Source organism: Haematobia irritans, chromosome 3 (genome assembly GCF_050003625.1).
Source record: "Haematobia irritans isolate KBUSLIRL chromosome 3, ASM5000362v1, whole genome shotgun sequence".
NCBI classification, from domain to species: Eukaryota; Metazoa; Arthropoda; class Insecta; order Diptera; family Muscidae; genus Haematobia; species Haematobia irritans.
In genome coordinates this window covers 214,834,696-214,852,761 of record NC_134399.1, presented here as the reverse complement: position 1 = coordinate 214,852,761, position 18,066 = coordinate 214,834,696, and the positions used below count along the sequence as shown (strand labels likewise).

Below are 18,066 nucleotides of genomic sequence, written 5' to 3'. Positions count from 1 at the left end.
ATGGACTCATTCCGGCCGGAGCGAGACAGACACGAAGAGGAAGATGGAAAGAAGTTTGAGGAACCGCAATGGACCAACTATGGTCTAAGTTGACACAAATCCGCTAGTTCGGATTTGTGTCATCCTCCATAACCTAACCTAACAATTTTACATTGAAAATAAAAACACCGAAGGCCCGTTGTAGAGTTCTTAAATATATGGGTTCCACCGGTCCACCGAAAATGAGTTTTTCAACAAAACCGACAATCGGCGTGTGAAGACAAACTAAATTCGACGAAGGTCTTTGTGGGTCTAAAATACCTGTAGATTTCTAATTTCTGATAAATCGGCAAAAAAAATTCGGTTTCTAGAAGCCCGAGAAATCAATTCGTGAGATCGGCCTATATGGGAGCTATACCAAAACATGGACCGATGCACACTATATTCGACACCCATATTTGTCGTCCTAAAATACCTTTAGATTTCCAATGTTAGGCAAATCGGATAAAATCTACGATTTCTAGAAGCCCAATACCCCAAATCGCGGGGGTCGGTTTATATGGGGGTAAACCAAAACATGGACCGATGCACACTTTATTCGGCACCCATATTTGTCGTCCTAAAATACCTTTAGATTTCCAAGTTTAGGCAAATCGGATAAAATCTACGATTTATAAAAGCCCAAAACCCCAAATCGAGGGGGAAGGTTTATATGGGAGCTAGACCAAGACCGATATTGCCCATTTTCGAACTTGACCTGCATGCATACCAATAACGAAACTGTGCCCAAACGAAAGGGTCATTATTGGAGGTTTACAAACGGAATAGCAAACTTATTATACCCTTATCACCATTCTTTGGTGGTGGGTATTAAAATCATATTTTTTTAAGTTGAAAATTCATAAAAAAAGTCGATAATCACCACGTCAATAGTCGACTTTTCAATAATCGCGAATGTTAAAAGTCAGCTTGCGGAATTGTAAAAAATCGGAAAATCTATTTTTACCATTTTTGAAACAATCGAAAAGTCGATATTTTCAAAACGCCAAAAAGTGGAAAAAACAATTTCCTAAATTTTGAAAAAGTTTTGAAATCGAAAAAGAATATATCGTCACAGTCAAACCAATTAACATTTTTGACTCATATTTGTCTAGTGCACCAATCTATTTTATTTTATTTTATTACTTACCCTAATTTATCTAAAGTTCTTTCAATTTCCACAATATCACCAGACAAAGGAATTTTCAATTCTCTCGCTCTGGTCATCACAATAACATCTTCAAAAGAGTATTCGGAAGTAGGTACACCCAATGCTCTAGAAAAAAAATACAGACATAATAAAGATAATTGTTAAACTCGTTATAAGATTTTTAAATGTTAATGAAACTTACTTGGCCATAACTTCTCGAACATTTTTAGCATATAGATTTGGATTAGCTTTTTCCTCCTCAGATGGATTGTAAACTGGTAAAAATTCGATTTCACATCGACTATAAAAACTAGCCATGGTCAACCAAAGTAAGCGTAATCTATAAAGCAAATGGAGAGAAAAAAATAATATTATCAAAAAATAGACTAATTCCAAATATAGATTTGGAAGGAATTCTCCAAAATGTTAAAATAAAGAAAACCTCGCCAAGTAATTTTTCTTCTAGTTTAAATTTTTATAAATCTATATTAACACTTGTCTATTCGAATTTATATGTTTTAATAACATTTAGTTAATACACAGTGAAACCCTAGAATAGTGGACACCCTAAATTTTGCCCACATTTGGGAGGTGGCCGGTTAGGAAGTTTAATTTTATTTAGCAAAGGTGAATTTTCGCAATCGTTCCCAGAAAACTGTCCACTTTTGGAAGGTTTCCGGTTTTCAAAGTGTCCATGTTGGAAAAGTTTCACTGTATTTAGTATCTCATAAAGGAACTTACACTCCAGGTCCATCCCAGGTCCAAGTGAATGTATCATATTTGTTGGGATATTTTATTAAAACTGGTTGTACTGGTACACCCGGGTAAAAGGCACCGCCTTTGAATTTAATCAGAGCCTGCCGATTTGTACATGTACCCTCTGCAAATATAGCCACCTGTGGCCAATCCTCTTCAGAGCGTGCTCTGTCAACAATTTCACGTATGGTATTTTGTCTGGAATTTGGATCTTCACGTTGTACATATATGGGTTGGGCATAATTGATGATTTCTGCAAGGCAAATAAGTAAGAGAGAGATATTTTAGACATAGAAATAAATATAGAAATAAAATGTTGACCTCATTTTCCATAGAAATACAATTTTAAGAAAATTTTCTATAGAAATAAAATTTTGACCAAACATTCTATAGAAATAAAATTTTGTCAACATTTTCTATAGAAATAAAATTTTGACAAAATTTTCTATATAGAAATAAAATTTTGACAAAATTTTCTATATAGAAATAAAATTTTGACAAAATTTTCTATATAGAAATAAAATTTTGAAAAAATTTTCTATAGAAATAAAATGTTGACAAAATATTCTATAGAAATAAAATTTTGACAAAATTTTCTATAGAAATAAAATTTTGACATAATTTTCTATAGAAATAAAATTTTGACAAAATTTTCTATAGAAACAAAATTTTCTATAAAACCAAAATTTTCACAAAATTTTCTATAGAAATAAAATTTTGACAAATTTTTCTATAGAAATAAAATTTTGCAAAAATTTTCTATAGAAATAAAATTTTCGTTTTGTTTGTTATTGTTGGTTTCTCTTCAATCATTATTGTTGTTTTTGATCTCAGCTTAAAACCATGCATTAACTACAAGTGTAGCTTGACCAACAGAGGAAAAGTATGCTTGTCAAATTTATTTGGGCAAAGCCTTATAGACTGCAAGATGGTTGGATGTACAGCTGTTTCGGAATTACCACATTCCTCATCAGCATCCTCTACTTGCAGCAAAACTATCAACCAATTATCAGAATAAATTCGGGTAAGTCACACAACCCAAAGTGAATTACACGAATTTATTCTGATAATTGGTTGATAGTTTTGCTGCAAGTAGAGGATGCTGATGAGGAATGTGGTAATTCCGAAACAGCTGTACATCCAACCATCTTGCAGTCTATAGGCTTTGCCCAAATAAATTTGACAAGCATACTTTTCCTCTGTTGGTTAAGCTACACTTGTAGTTTAGTCAATGCATGGCTTTAAGCTGAGATCAAAAACATACAATAACGATTGAAGAGAAGCCAACAATAACAATCAAAACAAATAAAATTTTTGCAAAAATTTTCTATAGAAATAAAATTTTGGAAAAATTTTCTATAGAAATAAAACGAAATAAGAATAAGATTAAGGGACTTGTAAGTTATATGAAAAGATGATGTACAGTGGGAGAAAAGATGATTCAATTTGTAAGAGGAAATTTCCCAAATGTTTTCTCCATAAGGAGTTAGCATAAAGGGCCCAAAATTGAGTTATCTCTCCCAGCCAGATCTATACTAAAGGCTGTGGAAAGGTTCATTCGCCCGAACCGAAACATGTACAGTCCAGGCGTGTATAGATTTGTATCTGGCGTTTTCTTTTCAATGGTTCTATTAACCATGTTCCTTAATCTATATCTGTCCATAAAGCTCGAAAAATAATTGTATAATTAGATATAATGCATTTGGACGTCAATTGCCTGTGTCGGTATCAGGCTAACATGAAATATAAGAAATAAAATTTTGTTAAAATTTTCTATAGAAATAAAAATTTTGACAAAGTTTTCTATAGAAATAAACTTTTGACAAAAGTTCAAATAGAAATAGCATTTTGACAAAATTTCACATAGAAATAAAATTTTGTCAAAATTTTCTATAGAAATAAAATTTTGTCAAAATTTTCTATAGACATAAAATTTTGTCAAAATTATAGAAATAAAATTTTGACAAAATTTTGACAAAATTTTCTCTAGAAATAAAATTTTGTCAAAATTTTCTATAGAAATAAAATTTTGCAAAAATTTTCTATAGAAATAAAATTTTGTTCAAATTTTCTATAGAAATAAAATGTTGTCAAAATCTTTTATAGAAATTAAATTTTGTCAAAATCTTCTTAGAAATAAAATTTTGACAAAATTGTCTATAGAAAAAAAATGTTGACAAAATTTTCGTTAGAAATAAAATGCTTCGACAATTGGTTTAAATACACGCAAAAGTGAATAGATCTGAATGGGTATTTCGAAAACCAATAGGGCAATTTTCGAAGGTTGATACTGTGTATAAAGGTTGTGTATAACTGTGGTACGTACTTCCCAATAAAGGTATATCCGAAGTTTCTTGTTTCGCCACGATAGCTGGTGGTCCTGTGGCAACCACAACTATGGAATCAACATATGATGAGTGAGGTGCAACAACCATAATTGGAGCTTCTTTGGCTGTGGCGCGTTGTCCCTTGAATGAGATATAGTGAAATGAACCAGCAGCATATAAGGAGCGCATGCAAACTGCTACCAAGGATCGTACTTTTCTGTAAAACAAAAATTGGGGCATATTAAATAAAAAAAGAACACTAGAATAAAAACAAAAAACACATACTTGCGCCATCCGGACAAAGGACGTTTATTTATTTCTTCCACAGTTGTTCCATAGAGACCAATGCAGGCGAAAATCCATGCTGTGACTAAAGAAAGTACACAACCCACTACACGTATGGGTACCAAAAGCACGGTAAGTACATAAATCTGGAAAAGCCAAAAAATAAAAACATCAATAAATAAAATACATACAAAAAATATTTTTTTTGTCTTCAATGACGAAATTAATTGATCCAATTAATTTTTAATTGAAATGTCTTCAATCACAGAAATGATAGTACGAATCAAAAAAATTTAAAGTCAATAAAAAAATAATTGATACAATTAAAAAATTAATTGATACTCTATTAATTTATGTGATTGAAATTTGTTTCAATTAAAAAATTTGTGAATCAATTAAATTTTTAATTGAATACTTTTTAAAAATCAATTAAAACTTTAATTGGAAAAATGTTCGTGAAATTTTTTTCTGTGTAGGTAAATAATTTAGGAAGGATTTAAATTCTGATTTTGATCTCTAAAAATACATATTAATCAATTTTAACCTCATATATTTTATTTTAATAAATATACTTGTTCCAAAAGATATGAATGACCAATATGATTAGATAGTAGAATATCGTATGATTTGATTTGCAAAATAAAACCCCACCTTATCTACATAATCCCCGCGCCGGAAATAAAGCCTATCAATTGTAAAATTCTACAAAAATAGAAAATAATTTATTTGCAAAGATTTGTGAAAGCATTTGAATATGACGCTAATTGTAAATCGGTATAAAATTGTCAGACAATATTTAATGACAGAAGAAAATTAAATTTGTAAATAATTTACATTTCATTTTCCAAAAACAATGCAAAAGTTTTTGGAAAATGAAATGTAAATTATTTACAAATTTAATTTTCTTCTCGTATTAGGAGAAATAAAATTCGTGTTTATATTCTGGGAACGTATACAATAGTATTTTCCTTTTTTTTTTTTTTTTTTGTTTACCTAAAGGTAAATTTGTTTATAGATTGTTAGTGTATACAGACAAACATTAGCGGATTAACGAGCGTTATAACAAAATCGCATTCGCATTGTATTTATTTGAAGAAAAAAAATCTCCATCGCTTTTTTTTAACCTTGTAAATGAATTGTTTTCTTAATTATGCGTAAACTGGTTCCTTTAAATAATATATATACATGTATATTATTTTTTTTATGAACATCACCTCATGTATAAACTGTATATGATATTCGATTTTTATTATTTTTTTTAATGCATTTAATTAATGCTCATCTGAAATGATTGGAATACCCGAAAGTACATTATAAAGAAGAAGTCTTATACCATTATCTTAGAATAAATAAAAAAAATACCAACAATTATATTTTATTTATTTAAAAAATAGTTAAATCATGCGACTACTTAAATCGGCATAAAAAAAACATTTCTGATTCAATCACAAAATTAATTGATCCAATTAATTTTTTAATTGAAATGTCTTCAATCACAGAAATGATAGTAAAAAATTTATTGAAAGTCAATTAAAAAATTAATTTATCCAATTAAAAACTTACTTGATACTATTAATTTTTGTGATCGATTTTTGTTTCAATTAAAAAATTAATTGATTATTTTTTAAAACTCAATTAAAATTTTAATTGAAAAAATTTTCGTGAATTTTCTCTGTGTACCCTATTTGAGGTCTATTATTAGAAATAAGACTTTATTCAAAATATTAACTATAGATGCTTTTGCCAAGGTACTTGTGAATACGATTTGTATTTCTTTTTATTCCTGAAGGTATTATTAAAAAGAAGATAACATATTGTTCAAAATATGAACTCGAACTTGAACTACACGAGGTATATTAATGCACGTTACTTATATCAAGAGAAGTCTAAGGAATGCTATGAGAGATATTTGGAACGTATGAGATCTAACCTTAATGCTAATCCAAGATGTTTTTATAATTTTGTGAACTCTAAGAGGAATGTGACGAGTTTTCCAAATACACTTAGGTACTTGGACAAGGAGTGTTCGGATATTTATGGTATTTCTAACTTATTTTTTAACTGATTTTTTTGAGAAGACTTATGTTGAGTATTCGTCTGTTGATGTATATTACCCTTACAGGATTCGCACATTCGATACGATTCCCAATATATGGTTTACGTCTGACGAGGTGTTAAGTGCGCTTTGCTCTTTGAAATTGGATTTTAGCCTGGAGTTCCTTCTGCAGTATTAAGGAACTATGCATCCGCGTTGTGCATTCCCCTGACGAATCTATTCAATTATTCTTTGTCTTCAGGTTGTTTTCCTACGTTATGGAAGGAGAGCTTGCACAAGAAGGGGAATACGACGGAGATTGAGAATTACAGAGGAATAACCAAACTAAGTGCTATTCCGAAGCTTTTTGAGCGATTGGTTACTAATACACTCGTTCACTCATTAAGGTCTATATTTTCGGTGTGTCAACACGGTTTTATGAAAGGGAAGTCGACGAATCTTTTGGAGTTTACCTCATATATACATGATGTATTCTCAAGGCGTAATCAGGTTGATGTTATCTATACTGACTTCAGCAAGGCCTTTGATGAGGTTAGTCATCGTCTATTGTTGTATAAGTTATCTGCGCTAGGGTTTCCTCCAGCTTTACTATGCTGGATTTCATCTTACTTGTCTGACAGGGTTCAATGCGTTATGTTTAAGGGTCAACCATATCGTAAGATATCGGTTACATTTGGGGTTCCTCAGGGAAGCCATATCGGACCAGTACTGTTCGCTCTTTATCTTGACGATCTGTCATCGGTCATTCATCACTCAAATATATTAATGTATGCGGATGATGATGAAATTATTTTCGTCGATTAGCACGACGATTGATTCTTGTCGATTACAGGGCGATTTGGATGAGGTTGTTCGCTGGTGTAACATTAATGGGATGTGTCTCAACTTTGGCAAATGCAAAAAGATGACCTTCTTTCGGTCCAACGCTTTATTGACGGAATATTATACTGACAACGTTAAATTGGAGGACGTTTAGTGTTTGATGTGGTTTTTATTAGTAGACTCTTGAAAGATGAAATTAACTCACAACAATTGATTAGTAAACTTGACATTAATGTTCCTTCACGTGTTACGCGACAATATTTTCCATTGAAAGTACCCGTCTGTAGAAATAATTACGAGGAACACAGTTCCTTTTACCGACTCTGTAAACATTATAATGAATTTAGCAACGTATTTGATTTATCTGATCCGATACATACTGTTAAACGGGTTTTGATACACGTCGCCCAACATCGAACACCACTTTAAGCTTTGCAATGGAACTTCGTTATTATTCTACCTACACGCAAAAAAAAAACGTTTGGAAAACGTGTACCGAAAACGTTTTTTTTTTGTTAGAGTTTTTTGAATTGCTTCGAAAAGTATACACTTTTATCACCAAAAAAATTCGTTTGTTACACAATTTTTATTTTTTCAATAAAAAGAGTTATTTTTGAACCAGCAACACAGTCCATTTCGTTTATATCAAACACTGTTCTTTTCTGACTTTAGGTCTTTAATAAGACACATTTTAGTTCATAGTAAAAATGTAATATAGTAGAATGTAATATTGAAATTTTTTTTCGGAATCTTCCGACCATATCTGGAATATCTGTAAAAAAAAACTTTGGTCGAAGCAGGGATCGAACCCACGACCCTTGGCATGCAAGTCCGACGTAGCAACCACTGCTCCACGGTCCCAAACTAAATGTATTTTTCTGTTAAATAAACTTTGTTTAATCGGCTCGTGGGCGCCGCAAGCTATACTATATTAATATAACTTATATGGATAATTAGCTATTGATGACAATAACAGCTACGTAGCTCAGTGGATAGTGTGCTGCCTTACAAATTGCATGGTCCGCGGTTCGATTCTCAGTCCAGGCGAAAGGTAAAAAAAATTAAAAATTTATAAAATCGTATAATTTCTTCTACATTGTTTGTATTACAGAAAAAGGTGCTAAGAATTAAAAAAACTTCGTGGAAGTGAGAAAGATGTGAGGGAAAATGCAATTAGCCAGAAAAAAATTTTTTTGAGTTAGTCTTTATGAAATTGCTTTTACATCCTGGAAAAGAATAAACGTTTATCACAAAAAGTATATAATTTTCTTCCAAATACACTTCCTTTCAACGAAAAGCAAATGAGAAACGAACTTTGTTTGTCTAAAATTTCGTTTGGGAGGAAAGAATTATTTTTTTGTGTGTAAGTTTTTTTTCTCTGTACCTTGAAAATTGTCTGTCTCGAGAATTGTTCCAGTAAACTTCTCTCCTGTTCTGATCGTAACACTGTTCCTGCCTTCCAAGTTGTTCCTGCTAACCTATCTCATCTGTCAGCAAATTGTTCCTGCCTCTACCGTTCCATGTGTTTCTTCTATTTACTGTTTCCTGATTGTCGTCTCACCGATTTCCTGTAATCTGATCACTTCAATTGTTCCTGTCACCGGCTTACATTTTTTTGTTCCTGCTTGTGACTATTCCGTTACAGAGATGGTCTGTATCAAACTTTTTTAGGTTTGCGACTGTCGCAAAGTTGTAAACGTCGTAAACGTCACATACGCGTCGTAAATGTAGAAAAAGTAACAAAAGTCGCAAACTGAAAATACTTTAGTCGCGTCAGCTAGGCGGCGAATTCGATGATATCCAAGACGATGGTATGTGCGAAGAAGTTTCAATTCTTAGGAATGTTCACAATTTTCGGTTTTAGTCCCCACATTTTCCCTATTGCCTTTTGCACGAGTACAGGGTAACCGTGAATTTTCTCGTCCTTTCTTGGCTTTAAGTTCAGTCTCCTGTCCAATATAACCCCAATGTATTTTGCACACTCACCAACGGGACTTTCGATACCACCTAAGAAAATAGGCTTGAACATGGGAAAACTTTCACAAATTTCTGCAGAAACTCACAGCGAATGCTGTCAAACTAAATTAAAAAATGTTCAGGATTTCTTCGATTCAAAATTTGGTTTTCTACAGTAGGTTTACGACTTTTGCGACATACGTATTATACCGTCGCAAATGTATGTCGCAAAAGTCACAGTTTGTGACAGGCCAACCCTGTTCCGTTATTATGCCAACGTACACCAGTTTTTTTTTCTTCTCAACTTCTTTTTTTCTGGTTGTAATAGTCACATTTTAAAGAAGTTGAATCTATCTGTTTTGTTCAAAAACCCAGTTTTTTTATCCTTACTTATTTTTTTGTCCGTATTTTTTAACTTTAACGTAATTATAAACTTATTGTATTATTGAATTTATCTTGAATCTGGCTTACCATAGCTGAATAAATAAATAAATAAATAAAAGTATCAATATTTTAAAAATAGATTTGCTACCTAACAGGTTGGCAGATAAGTCCCCGGTCTAACAAAGAAAAACATATATTTTGTCTCAATTCGTTTTTATTCTTCAACATAGTTCCCTTCAAGATCGATACAACGATTATAACGACCTTCCAATTTTTTGATACCATTTTGGTAGTACTCCTTCGGTTTTGACTCAAAATAGGCCTCAGTTTCGGCGATCACCTCTTCATTGCAGCCAAATTTTTTCCCTGCGAGCGTCCTTTTGAGGTCTGAGAACAGATCTGGAGAATACGGTGGGTGGAGAAGCAATTCGAAGCCCAATTCATGAATTTTGCCATCGTTCTCAATGACTTGTGGCACGGTGCGTTGTCTTGGTGGAACAACACTTTTTTCTTCTTCATATGGGACCGTTTTGCCGCGATTTCGACCTTCAAACGCTCCAATAACGCCATAAATAGTCACTGTTGATGGTTTTTCCCTTCTCAAGATAATCGATAAAAATTATTCCATGCGCATCCCAAAAAACAGAGGCCATTACTTTGTCAGCGGACTTTTGAGTCTTTCCACGCCGACTGTCGATTGGACTCAGAAGTGTAGTGATGGAGCCATGTTTCATCCATTGTCACATATCGACGGAAAACCTCGGGTGTATTACGAGTTAACAGCTGCAAACACCGCTCAGAATCATCAACACATTGTTGTTTTTGGTCAAATGTGAGCTCGCGCGGCATATGCTCTCAGGTAATAATACATTGGCATGGATAAAGTTAAAATTACCTAAAAAATTGGCCCAATTCATTCGAAAATTTTATCAATATTGGTTCGTCCTCATCACATAAATTAAGTCATGCACGCTAAAAACACTTTTAATTTTGTTTATAAAGTCGTAGTTTTAATGCAGATTTTAAAATTCCATAGTTGTGAATTGTAATCTCTAAACCAAAATTGTGGTGTTTTCTTTTCCTGTAAAAAAGTGCCCACTTTTTCCATTTTGCCCGGAAAATTAACCTCATAGGTTCTTTTCTAAAAAAACTGGCAAAAGTGCAAAAAGGCTTCGAATTCTGTTCTGTGAAAATAGTGCCACACATAGAGGCAAATTGCGGGCATTTTCAGCACTGCCGACAAACGAGAGTGCTACGATTGCCCTGTTTGCTCCTTTGAATTCTTTTTTGCCCGTTGAAATGATATCATGTTTTTGGTTGCTGGCAACATTTAAAAAATGTGCTTTCTTTACAGACAAAATGAAGGCAAAGCATTTTTTCAGAAAAGAAAACAACATTACACAAATTTCTGGGGCTCTTATGACATTTTCGATGCTTTGCTGCTTCTTTTAAAATCAAATTTTTATCAGAAGGGGTGTTAGATTTTATACAAATGACATCCTCTGTTTGAAAACTTTTCCTAACAGCATACTTTCTTATTCTGTCGACACGATAAATGGAGTCTATTTTGGGGGATATTTAGCAGCCCACAAAAATTACTAAATATTTCAGTTAGGTTCTCAATTTCTTCTTTTGGAATTCCAGTGATACGCAGTCTACTGGAATGACTGAATTTTGCTTTGCTAATTTTTTTGCGAGATAAACAACTTCATTTTGTAATATCTCTCCTCTCTATATATGTATGCAATATACAATGGAAATCTATATACCATACATAAGTAGGTTTCCTAATTCTGGGAGGGGGGTCCAAACTTTTTCTGAAGAGATATAGATATAGAAGTAACATTTTGACAAAATTTTCTAATATAAAATTTTGACAAAATTTTCTATAGAAATAAAATTTTGACAAAATTTTCTATAGATATAAAAGTTTGACAAAATTTTCTATAAATATAAAAGTTTGACAAAATTCTTTATAGAAATAAAATATTTACAAAATTCTCTATAGAAATAAAATTTTTCCAAAATTTTCTATAGAAATAAAATTTTGTATAGAAATAAGAGTTTGCCAAAATTTTCTACAGAAATAAAATTTTTCGAAAGAAAAATTCGAATCAATTTGGATTTTTCTATTTTTGAAATTTCCATTGAATGAGTATTTCTTAAATTTTTGTCAATTATTCACAATTTTTCATGCAAAGATCTATAAAAAAACATTTTTATCTGGAAAATTCTTAAAACCACATTTTTATAATAAAAATAGTGGGCAATGCCTTCCTGCTTAGTCATATTTCATAGAAATTTCCCACACAAATATGCAAATACGTGTTGGGATTACTTGGGATTCTTTTTCACAAATGTATGCAAACAAGTTGACAATTCAATCACTCAAAACACCCTTAGCGATAAGAAACTAAGAATTATTTTCGTCAGCGATGACGATTGTAAAGAAAAAAACCAAAGCTCCGTGAGATCGGCGAATTCAATGTCAATGTTAAAAGAATGAATGAGTATAGGCTTGCAGCACTAGGCCAGGGCTATATGGTGGTATTCTTAACAGTAGATCATTAATTTCATGTTTTTGTCTTTTTTTGGTACCATCGGGGTTGATGGTCGATATAGCCCCAACACCAACATTTAAACTACTACAACAACACTAATAGCCGGAAGATTTTCACACTCTTTCGTCTAGTATTTTGAGTTCAGTAGTGTAGGGAGAGGGAGAGAGAGAAAATCATGCCGCATTCATTTGACAATGACTGTGACACACTTTTACTGTTGACTTGTTTTATTTTGTTGTTGATTTTATTTTATTTTATTTTTTTTAGTCTGTATTGTTTTATCTAGTATGCCTCTTCTTCATGTATATCGGCTGATTTCGCACATATACCAAATACCATTACTCAACGAGAGAAAAACGAGTTTTGTTTTCAAACAGAAATCAAAAAAAAAAATCTCTTATCTGTGAGATTTTCGTACATGGCATCTCTTTGAAAATTAATTACAGTAGACTCTGTATAACAGTAGACACTACTGCCCATATGCAAAACAATTTATTGACAGTTTATCGAATGAATTTGTATGGCAAAAGTAGGCTTGAAGTTTTCTTTTACTTGTTTGCATAATTTACTGAGATAATTAAAAAGAGCAAAAAAAAAACTTTTTTAAGGACAAATAAATCACCATTATTGTTATATTTTTATGGAAATGCATCAAAAATATATGGTACGGATATAAGAAACTCAGAAGAAATATAATTTATTTTTTATATTTTTCTTAATTACGAAAATTTATTCAGCCTATTTAACTTTTTTTAGTTTGTGAAAATTAGTTGATATTAGTTAAATTGTTTCAAATGTGAAAACATTTTCCTTATTTTAATTATTTTTTCCTTACTTTAACACAATTGAATTACACAATATTACTAAATTCCAAATTCACACATATTTTTTTTTAATAAAATGAGTAAATTTTACTTAGAAATTTTACCAATTTTTTGGGATGTGAATTAAGAAATTTTGTGATATTTTGACATTTAAATTATTTTGAAAATCTTTTATGAGTTTTAATGCATACAAATTGGTTCAAATTCAGTGCAACGGCTGTTGAAATGGTGGACATCCATCCTATGGCAAGCCCCCCAGCAAAAAAGCGTCGCCAAAAATGTAGTGAAAATGTTTTTTTTTTTTTTTTTGATCCAGAAGTGGTCCAAAATTGGCGCAGAAGCGATGAATTTAACATGGGCTTGTCATAGGACGGATGCCCACCATTTTAACAGCCGTTGCATTGAATTTGCATCACTTCATAAGGTACGATGCGAATTCAGTGTTTTGGATGTGAATTAAGAAATTTTGTGCGCAGAAGCGATGAATTTAACATGGGCTTGTCATAGGACGGATGTCCTCCATTTTAACAGCCGTTGCACTGAATTTGCATCACTTCTTAAGGTACGATTAGGTACGATGCGAATTCCGTGTTTTGGATGTGAATTAAGAAATTTTGTGATATTTTGACAAATAAAAAATTTTTTATGAATTTTAATGCACACTTACGCTTGTGTGGAACGTTTGACATCAAATATTTTCAAAAATTCGAAATTTTTCGGAATGGATTTGACATTTTTTTTTTCGGCAAAATATAAATAATTTTTAACATTTTATTAATTCTTAACCTATTTTTAACCTATTTGAAACAAAAAATTTAAATTTTCCATCAAAAATATGAAAAAAGGCGAGTTATAAAAAAATTGACTCAAATGAACTTACTCTCAGAAAATTTAACATCGTAACTACAAGTAAATTCCATAATATTGAGTAGTTTAAAATTTTACTCACAGTTAGTTAAATTTAACTATTAATGAACAAAATTAACTCAGTGGAAGTAAATTGAACTTACGGCCATTACCAGCAAAATGGTTAAGAACTCCCAGTGGGTTCGTAAATGGACTGAAGCAATTTGAAGCAACGTACGAAGAAGTTTCTCAGCGTTACTGCACTTTTACTGTGCAATAGTACGAAGTCTAGTTGGACACCAAATTTCCATTTTTAGTATAAATAAACTAACGATGAATGTCAATTCTAACTAGCGTTGAGTGAATCTACTTCTAGCCAGGGATCCGGAGCGGAGCGGAGCAAGCCCTTTTTTTGCCGGAGCGGGAGCGGAGCGGGAGCGACATTTCTAAAATCCGGAGCGGAGCGGTTTCCAAATGAAAAACCGCTCCGCTCCGAATAAAATATTACTTGAATGAAATGTGTAACTTTGAAATTACACTGTGTAGGTAATTTCAAATATAGCTAGTACTTAGCGTAGTGTGAGTAAACGTTTAAAATGTACGATATGTATTTTTGTACGTACGTACATTGGGGAAAACACAACGTATGTTTTTAGTAATTGTTTTCAAAAACGGCAAATGTCAAAATATATCTCTAGTATGTGTTGTAAAAGTAACAACAGTACTTTCGATCAATTTCATCCCGTATTACTACAAAGATGTTTGTAATGAACGTCAAATAAATGCAATTAAACGATCTTATTTATATTTAATTTTTTAGTTTTCTACATTGAAAAAAATATTGTCGTGAATTCAAAGATTTCATGTCCTTAGAATAAGAATGCAAATTTTGCTTAACATGGAAGACGCATTTCTCTAAAATAAAGTTTTTTCCTTGTCCAAAAGTCAATAAATTTTTGAATGAAGTTGTAATGTTCTTACAATTAATTGATTTTACTTAAAAATGTGTATCATAACATGAAAGATAAAATTTTTGAGGTAAGGTCAACGTGACTTTAATAATTAAGAAAAATTCTTTTTTTTTTCAGTGTAAGGACATTCATATTTGCTTTACTATTGTACTATATCCTAGCATTCTCTTATTTCTGATATTAGTTCTCGAAAATTTAATTAAAATTATGGATAGTTTCAATTTTGGTTGAAAAATGTGCGCATATAGATTTATTTTAATTTTTTTCTCACATTGAAAAATAATGACTTGATTTGTATTATTGCATGTTATCTACTTTTTTTGAGAACGAACATTTCTTAAAAACGCTGTTCGAAAATGTATTTTTACAATAAAGGGAAAAAAGCGAAATTAGGTAACACTAGATCTGAGTAAGAATATACCACGGACTGATTTCGATGGAGGTTGTTGCAAACATAAACATACAAACACACATTACAAATATAACAAAACTTCTTCTCTACGTCTGTTGCAAAACAAAAAAAACTTTCGGAGTGTAGTTACTTCTACTCTGTGTATAGACTTTTAATTCCAATCAGCGTTGCCGTTTTGGTCCGATCGGACCAAAATTGGTCCAAAAGATTTCTAATTTTTAAATTTGGTCCGATGGTCGGACCAAACAGAATTTGGTCCATTTTGGTCCATTTTCATAAATTTGGTTTCTATCACATATTAAATAGTAGATGGTGCACCGCAAAGAATATTGTCGGGAGGCCAAATATTTCACATGCTTAAAATACGAATACGAATTTTGCTTAGAATAGAAGACGTATTTCTCTGAAATAAAGTTTTTTTCTTGTCTAAAAGTCTCTAAACTTTTCAATGAAGTCTGTTTGTCCTTATAGCTAAGTGATTCGACATAAAAATGTGTATCCTAACATGAATGAAAATTTCGTTTTAATGAAGTCAAAATGGATTTAATATTCTGAAAAAATCTTCAAAATTAATAAAATGTTTCAACACATTGTTTTAAAGTCATTATACCCTAAACCACATAGTGGTTAGGGTATAATAAGTTTGATCTGCCAAAAAATGTGCCTACCAGAAATATTGATTTTAGACCCCATAAAATATATACCGATCGTCTCAGAATCACCTCTTGAGTCGATCTAGCGCTTGGTGTCCGTCCGTCTGTCCATGTATTTGTTGTTCACAGGATTCCGGTCGCAATTATTAACCGATTTTGATGAAGTTTGGTACAGGGAGTTTTTTTTTGGGCACAAGGACGAACGCTATTGAATTTGGAAGAAATCGGATCAAATTTAGATATAGCTCCCATATATATGTATTGCCCGATTTCGACAAATGGGGTCACGTTGCACTTTTTTACTAACCGATCGTCGTCAAATTTAGCATCGAAATCGGTTCAGATTTAGATATAGGTCCCATATATACAGTATGTCAAGAAAGTCTTTTGACATTGCCAAATATTTCAAATTCTAGAAATAATTGAAATATTAAATATTTTATTAAATTTTTAATTCTGTGTACGTATGTATACTTTGCAAAATACATAATAAAATATTTTTTTAAAATTTCATTATATTTAATTTTGGAACAAAACATAATTTTTATCCCATTGTCAAAACACTTTCTTGACAAACTGTATGTATCGCCCGATTTTGCCAAATTAGGTCATAAAACCCTTATTTATCAACCGATCTTACTCAAAGTTGGCTAAATGTAATCTTCTGTAGCACTAACTATATGTGCAAAAAATCATCGAAATCGGTTCAGATTTAGCTATAGCTCCCATATATGTACCGCCCGATTTTTCTAAATAAAATAAAACTCAATTGAACAAAGAATACAATGTTTGTACTATAATTTTCTCGAAGAGGAGCGGAGCGGAGCGGAGCGGAGCGGACCGATTCGTTTTCAAAAAATGTATTATTTAGTTAATTTTTTACTTCTGAACAGTTAAATTTGAAGTTGACAAAACTTAAAACAAATTACTAACCTATAGGAAAATGTTGAACTTACTATGGGTACATGCTTCTTTAGCGACATACGAAGTTCAATATTAACACTGGTTAGTTAAAAATAACTCGCTAATGGGTTCACTCTTCTCTGAGTGTACTGTGCGACTAAAATAAAGAACTTGTTTGGGAAGACATTTCTGGAAATGCTTTTAAAGTTGTGCCTTTAGAAGAACTTCCAAATTTTTTTGCTGGGCCCGTGTTAAATTCATCGCTTTTGCGCCAATTTTGCACCACTTCCGGCTCCAAACAGAACATTTTCACTACTTTTTTGGAGACGCTTTTTTTTTTTGCTGGGTTACTCAAAATAGCGTATTTTTCAAGACTGCTCCAAATAAATTCATCGGCAGTGGAAAAAATTTGTTGGGGGATTTAGGGATGCTCTTAAAATGAAATGTTTGTGGTATAACTTCATATTTTTTCAAAAATCGTCAACTCATAACAACGTCAAAGTTGCCACCGCTGTATATATGGAATCAAACCAAAATTTGCAAGTATATCTGATATGCTAATTCTACTCTTTGTGTAAAATTTCACATAATACATTGTTGCAGATATTTAAAAATAATATATTTTTTAACCGAAATATAAAAAAAAGAAAAGTAATAAATATTAAAGCAAACAACACATACGTAATATGTTAAACATTCGTTCGATTTTTTTCTACATTCTTTAAAAAATATCAAGTTAAAAAAAACCATATGGCATATAAACATAGAAAAAAAGATCAAATAGATATTCAGACATCACTAATAGACAAATATAATATTTGCAAATTTTTCATTCAAGGTTTAAAGGTCAATGCATAACCCACCTTTGGTAAGGGGGTTTCGTACATATAACCATCGCCCATTTATCGATGTCAATGTTATGCATTGACCTTTAAACCTTGAATGAAAAATTTCCAAATAAAATATTTCTTTATTTAACAACTGATTTATTTGAAATAATAGTTTTCAAAAATTAAGAAAAATCATAATAATTTATATTGATTTCATAAATGTTCAGTGAGAATGGCCATTCTACCCAAAGAAAACACAAATGAAAGAGAAATTAATTTTTGCATATATATTTACGTATATATGCCCAGCAT

General features: G+C 31.6%; 1 protein-coding gene across 1 annotated transcript in view; it reads right to left on the bottom strand.

Moving 5' to 3' along the window:
• Positions 1-18,066, bottom strand: part of LPCAT (lysophosphatidylcholine acyltransferase) — a 60,292-nt gene that overhangs the window by 7,277 nt on the left and 34,949 nt on the right. The window contains exons 3-7 of the mRNA XM_075302793.1: positions 4,537-4,682; positions 4,251-4,468; positions 1,910-2,177; positions 1,371-1,508; positions 1,169-1,294 (exon numbers count right to left, since the gene is read on the bottom strand). Of these exons, the coding sequence (XP_075158908.1) occupies positions 1,169-1,294; positions 1,371-1,508; positions 1,910-2,177; positions 4,251-4,468; positions 4,537-4,682 (896 nt within the window). The remainder of the gene's footprint in view (positions 1-1,168; positions 1,295-1,370; positions 1,509-1,909; positions 2,178-4,250; positions 4,469-4,536; positions 4,683-18,066) is intronic.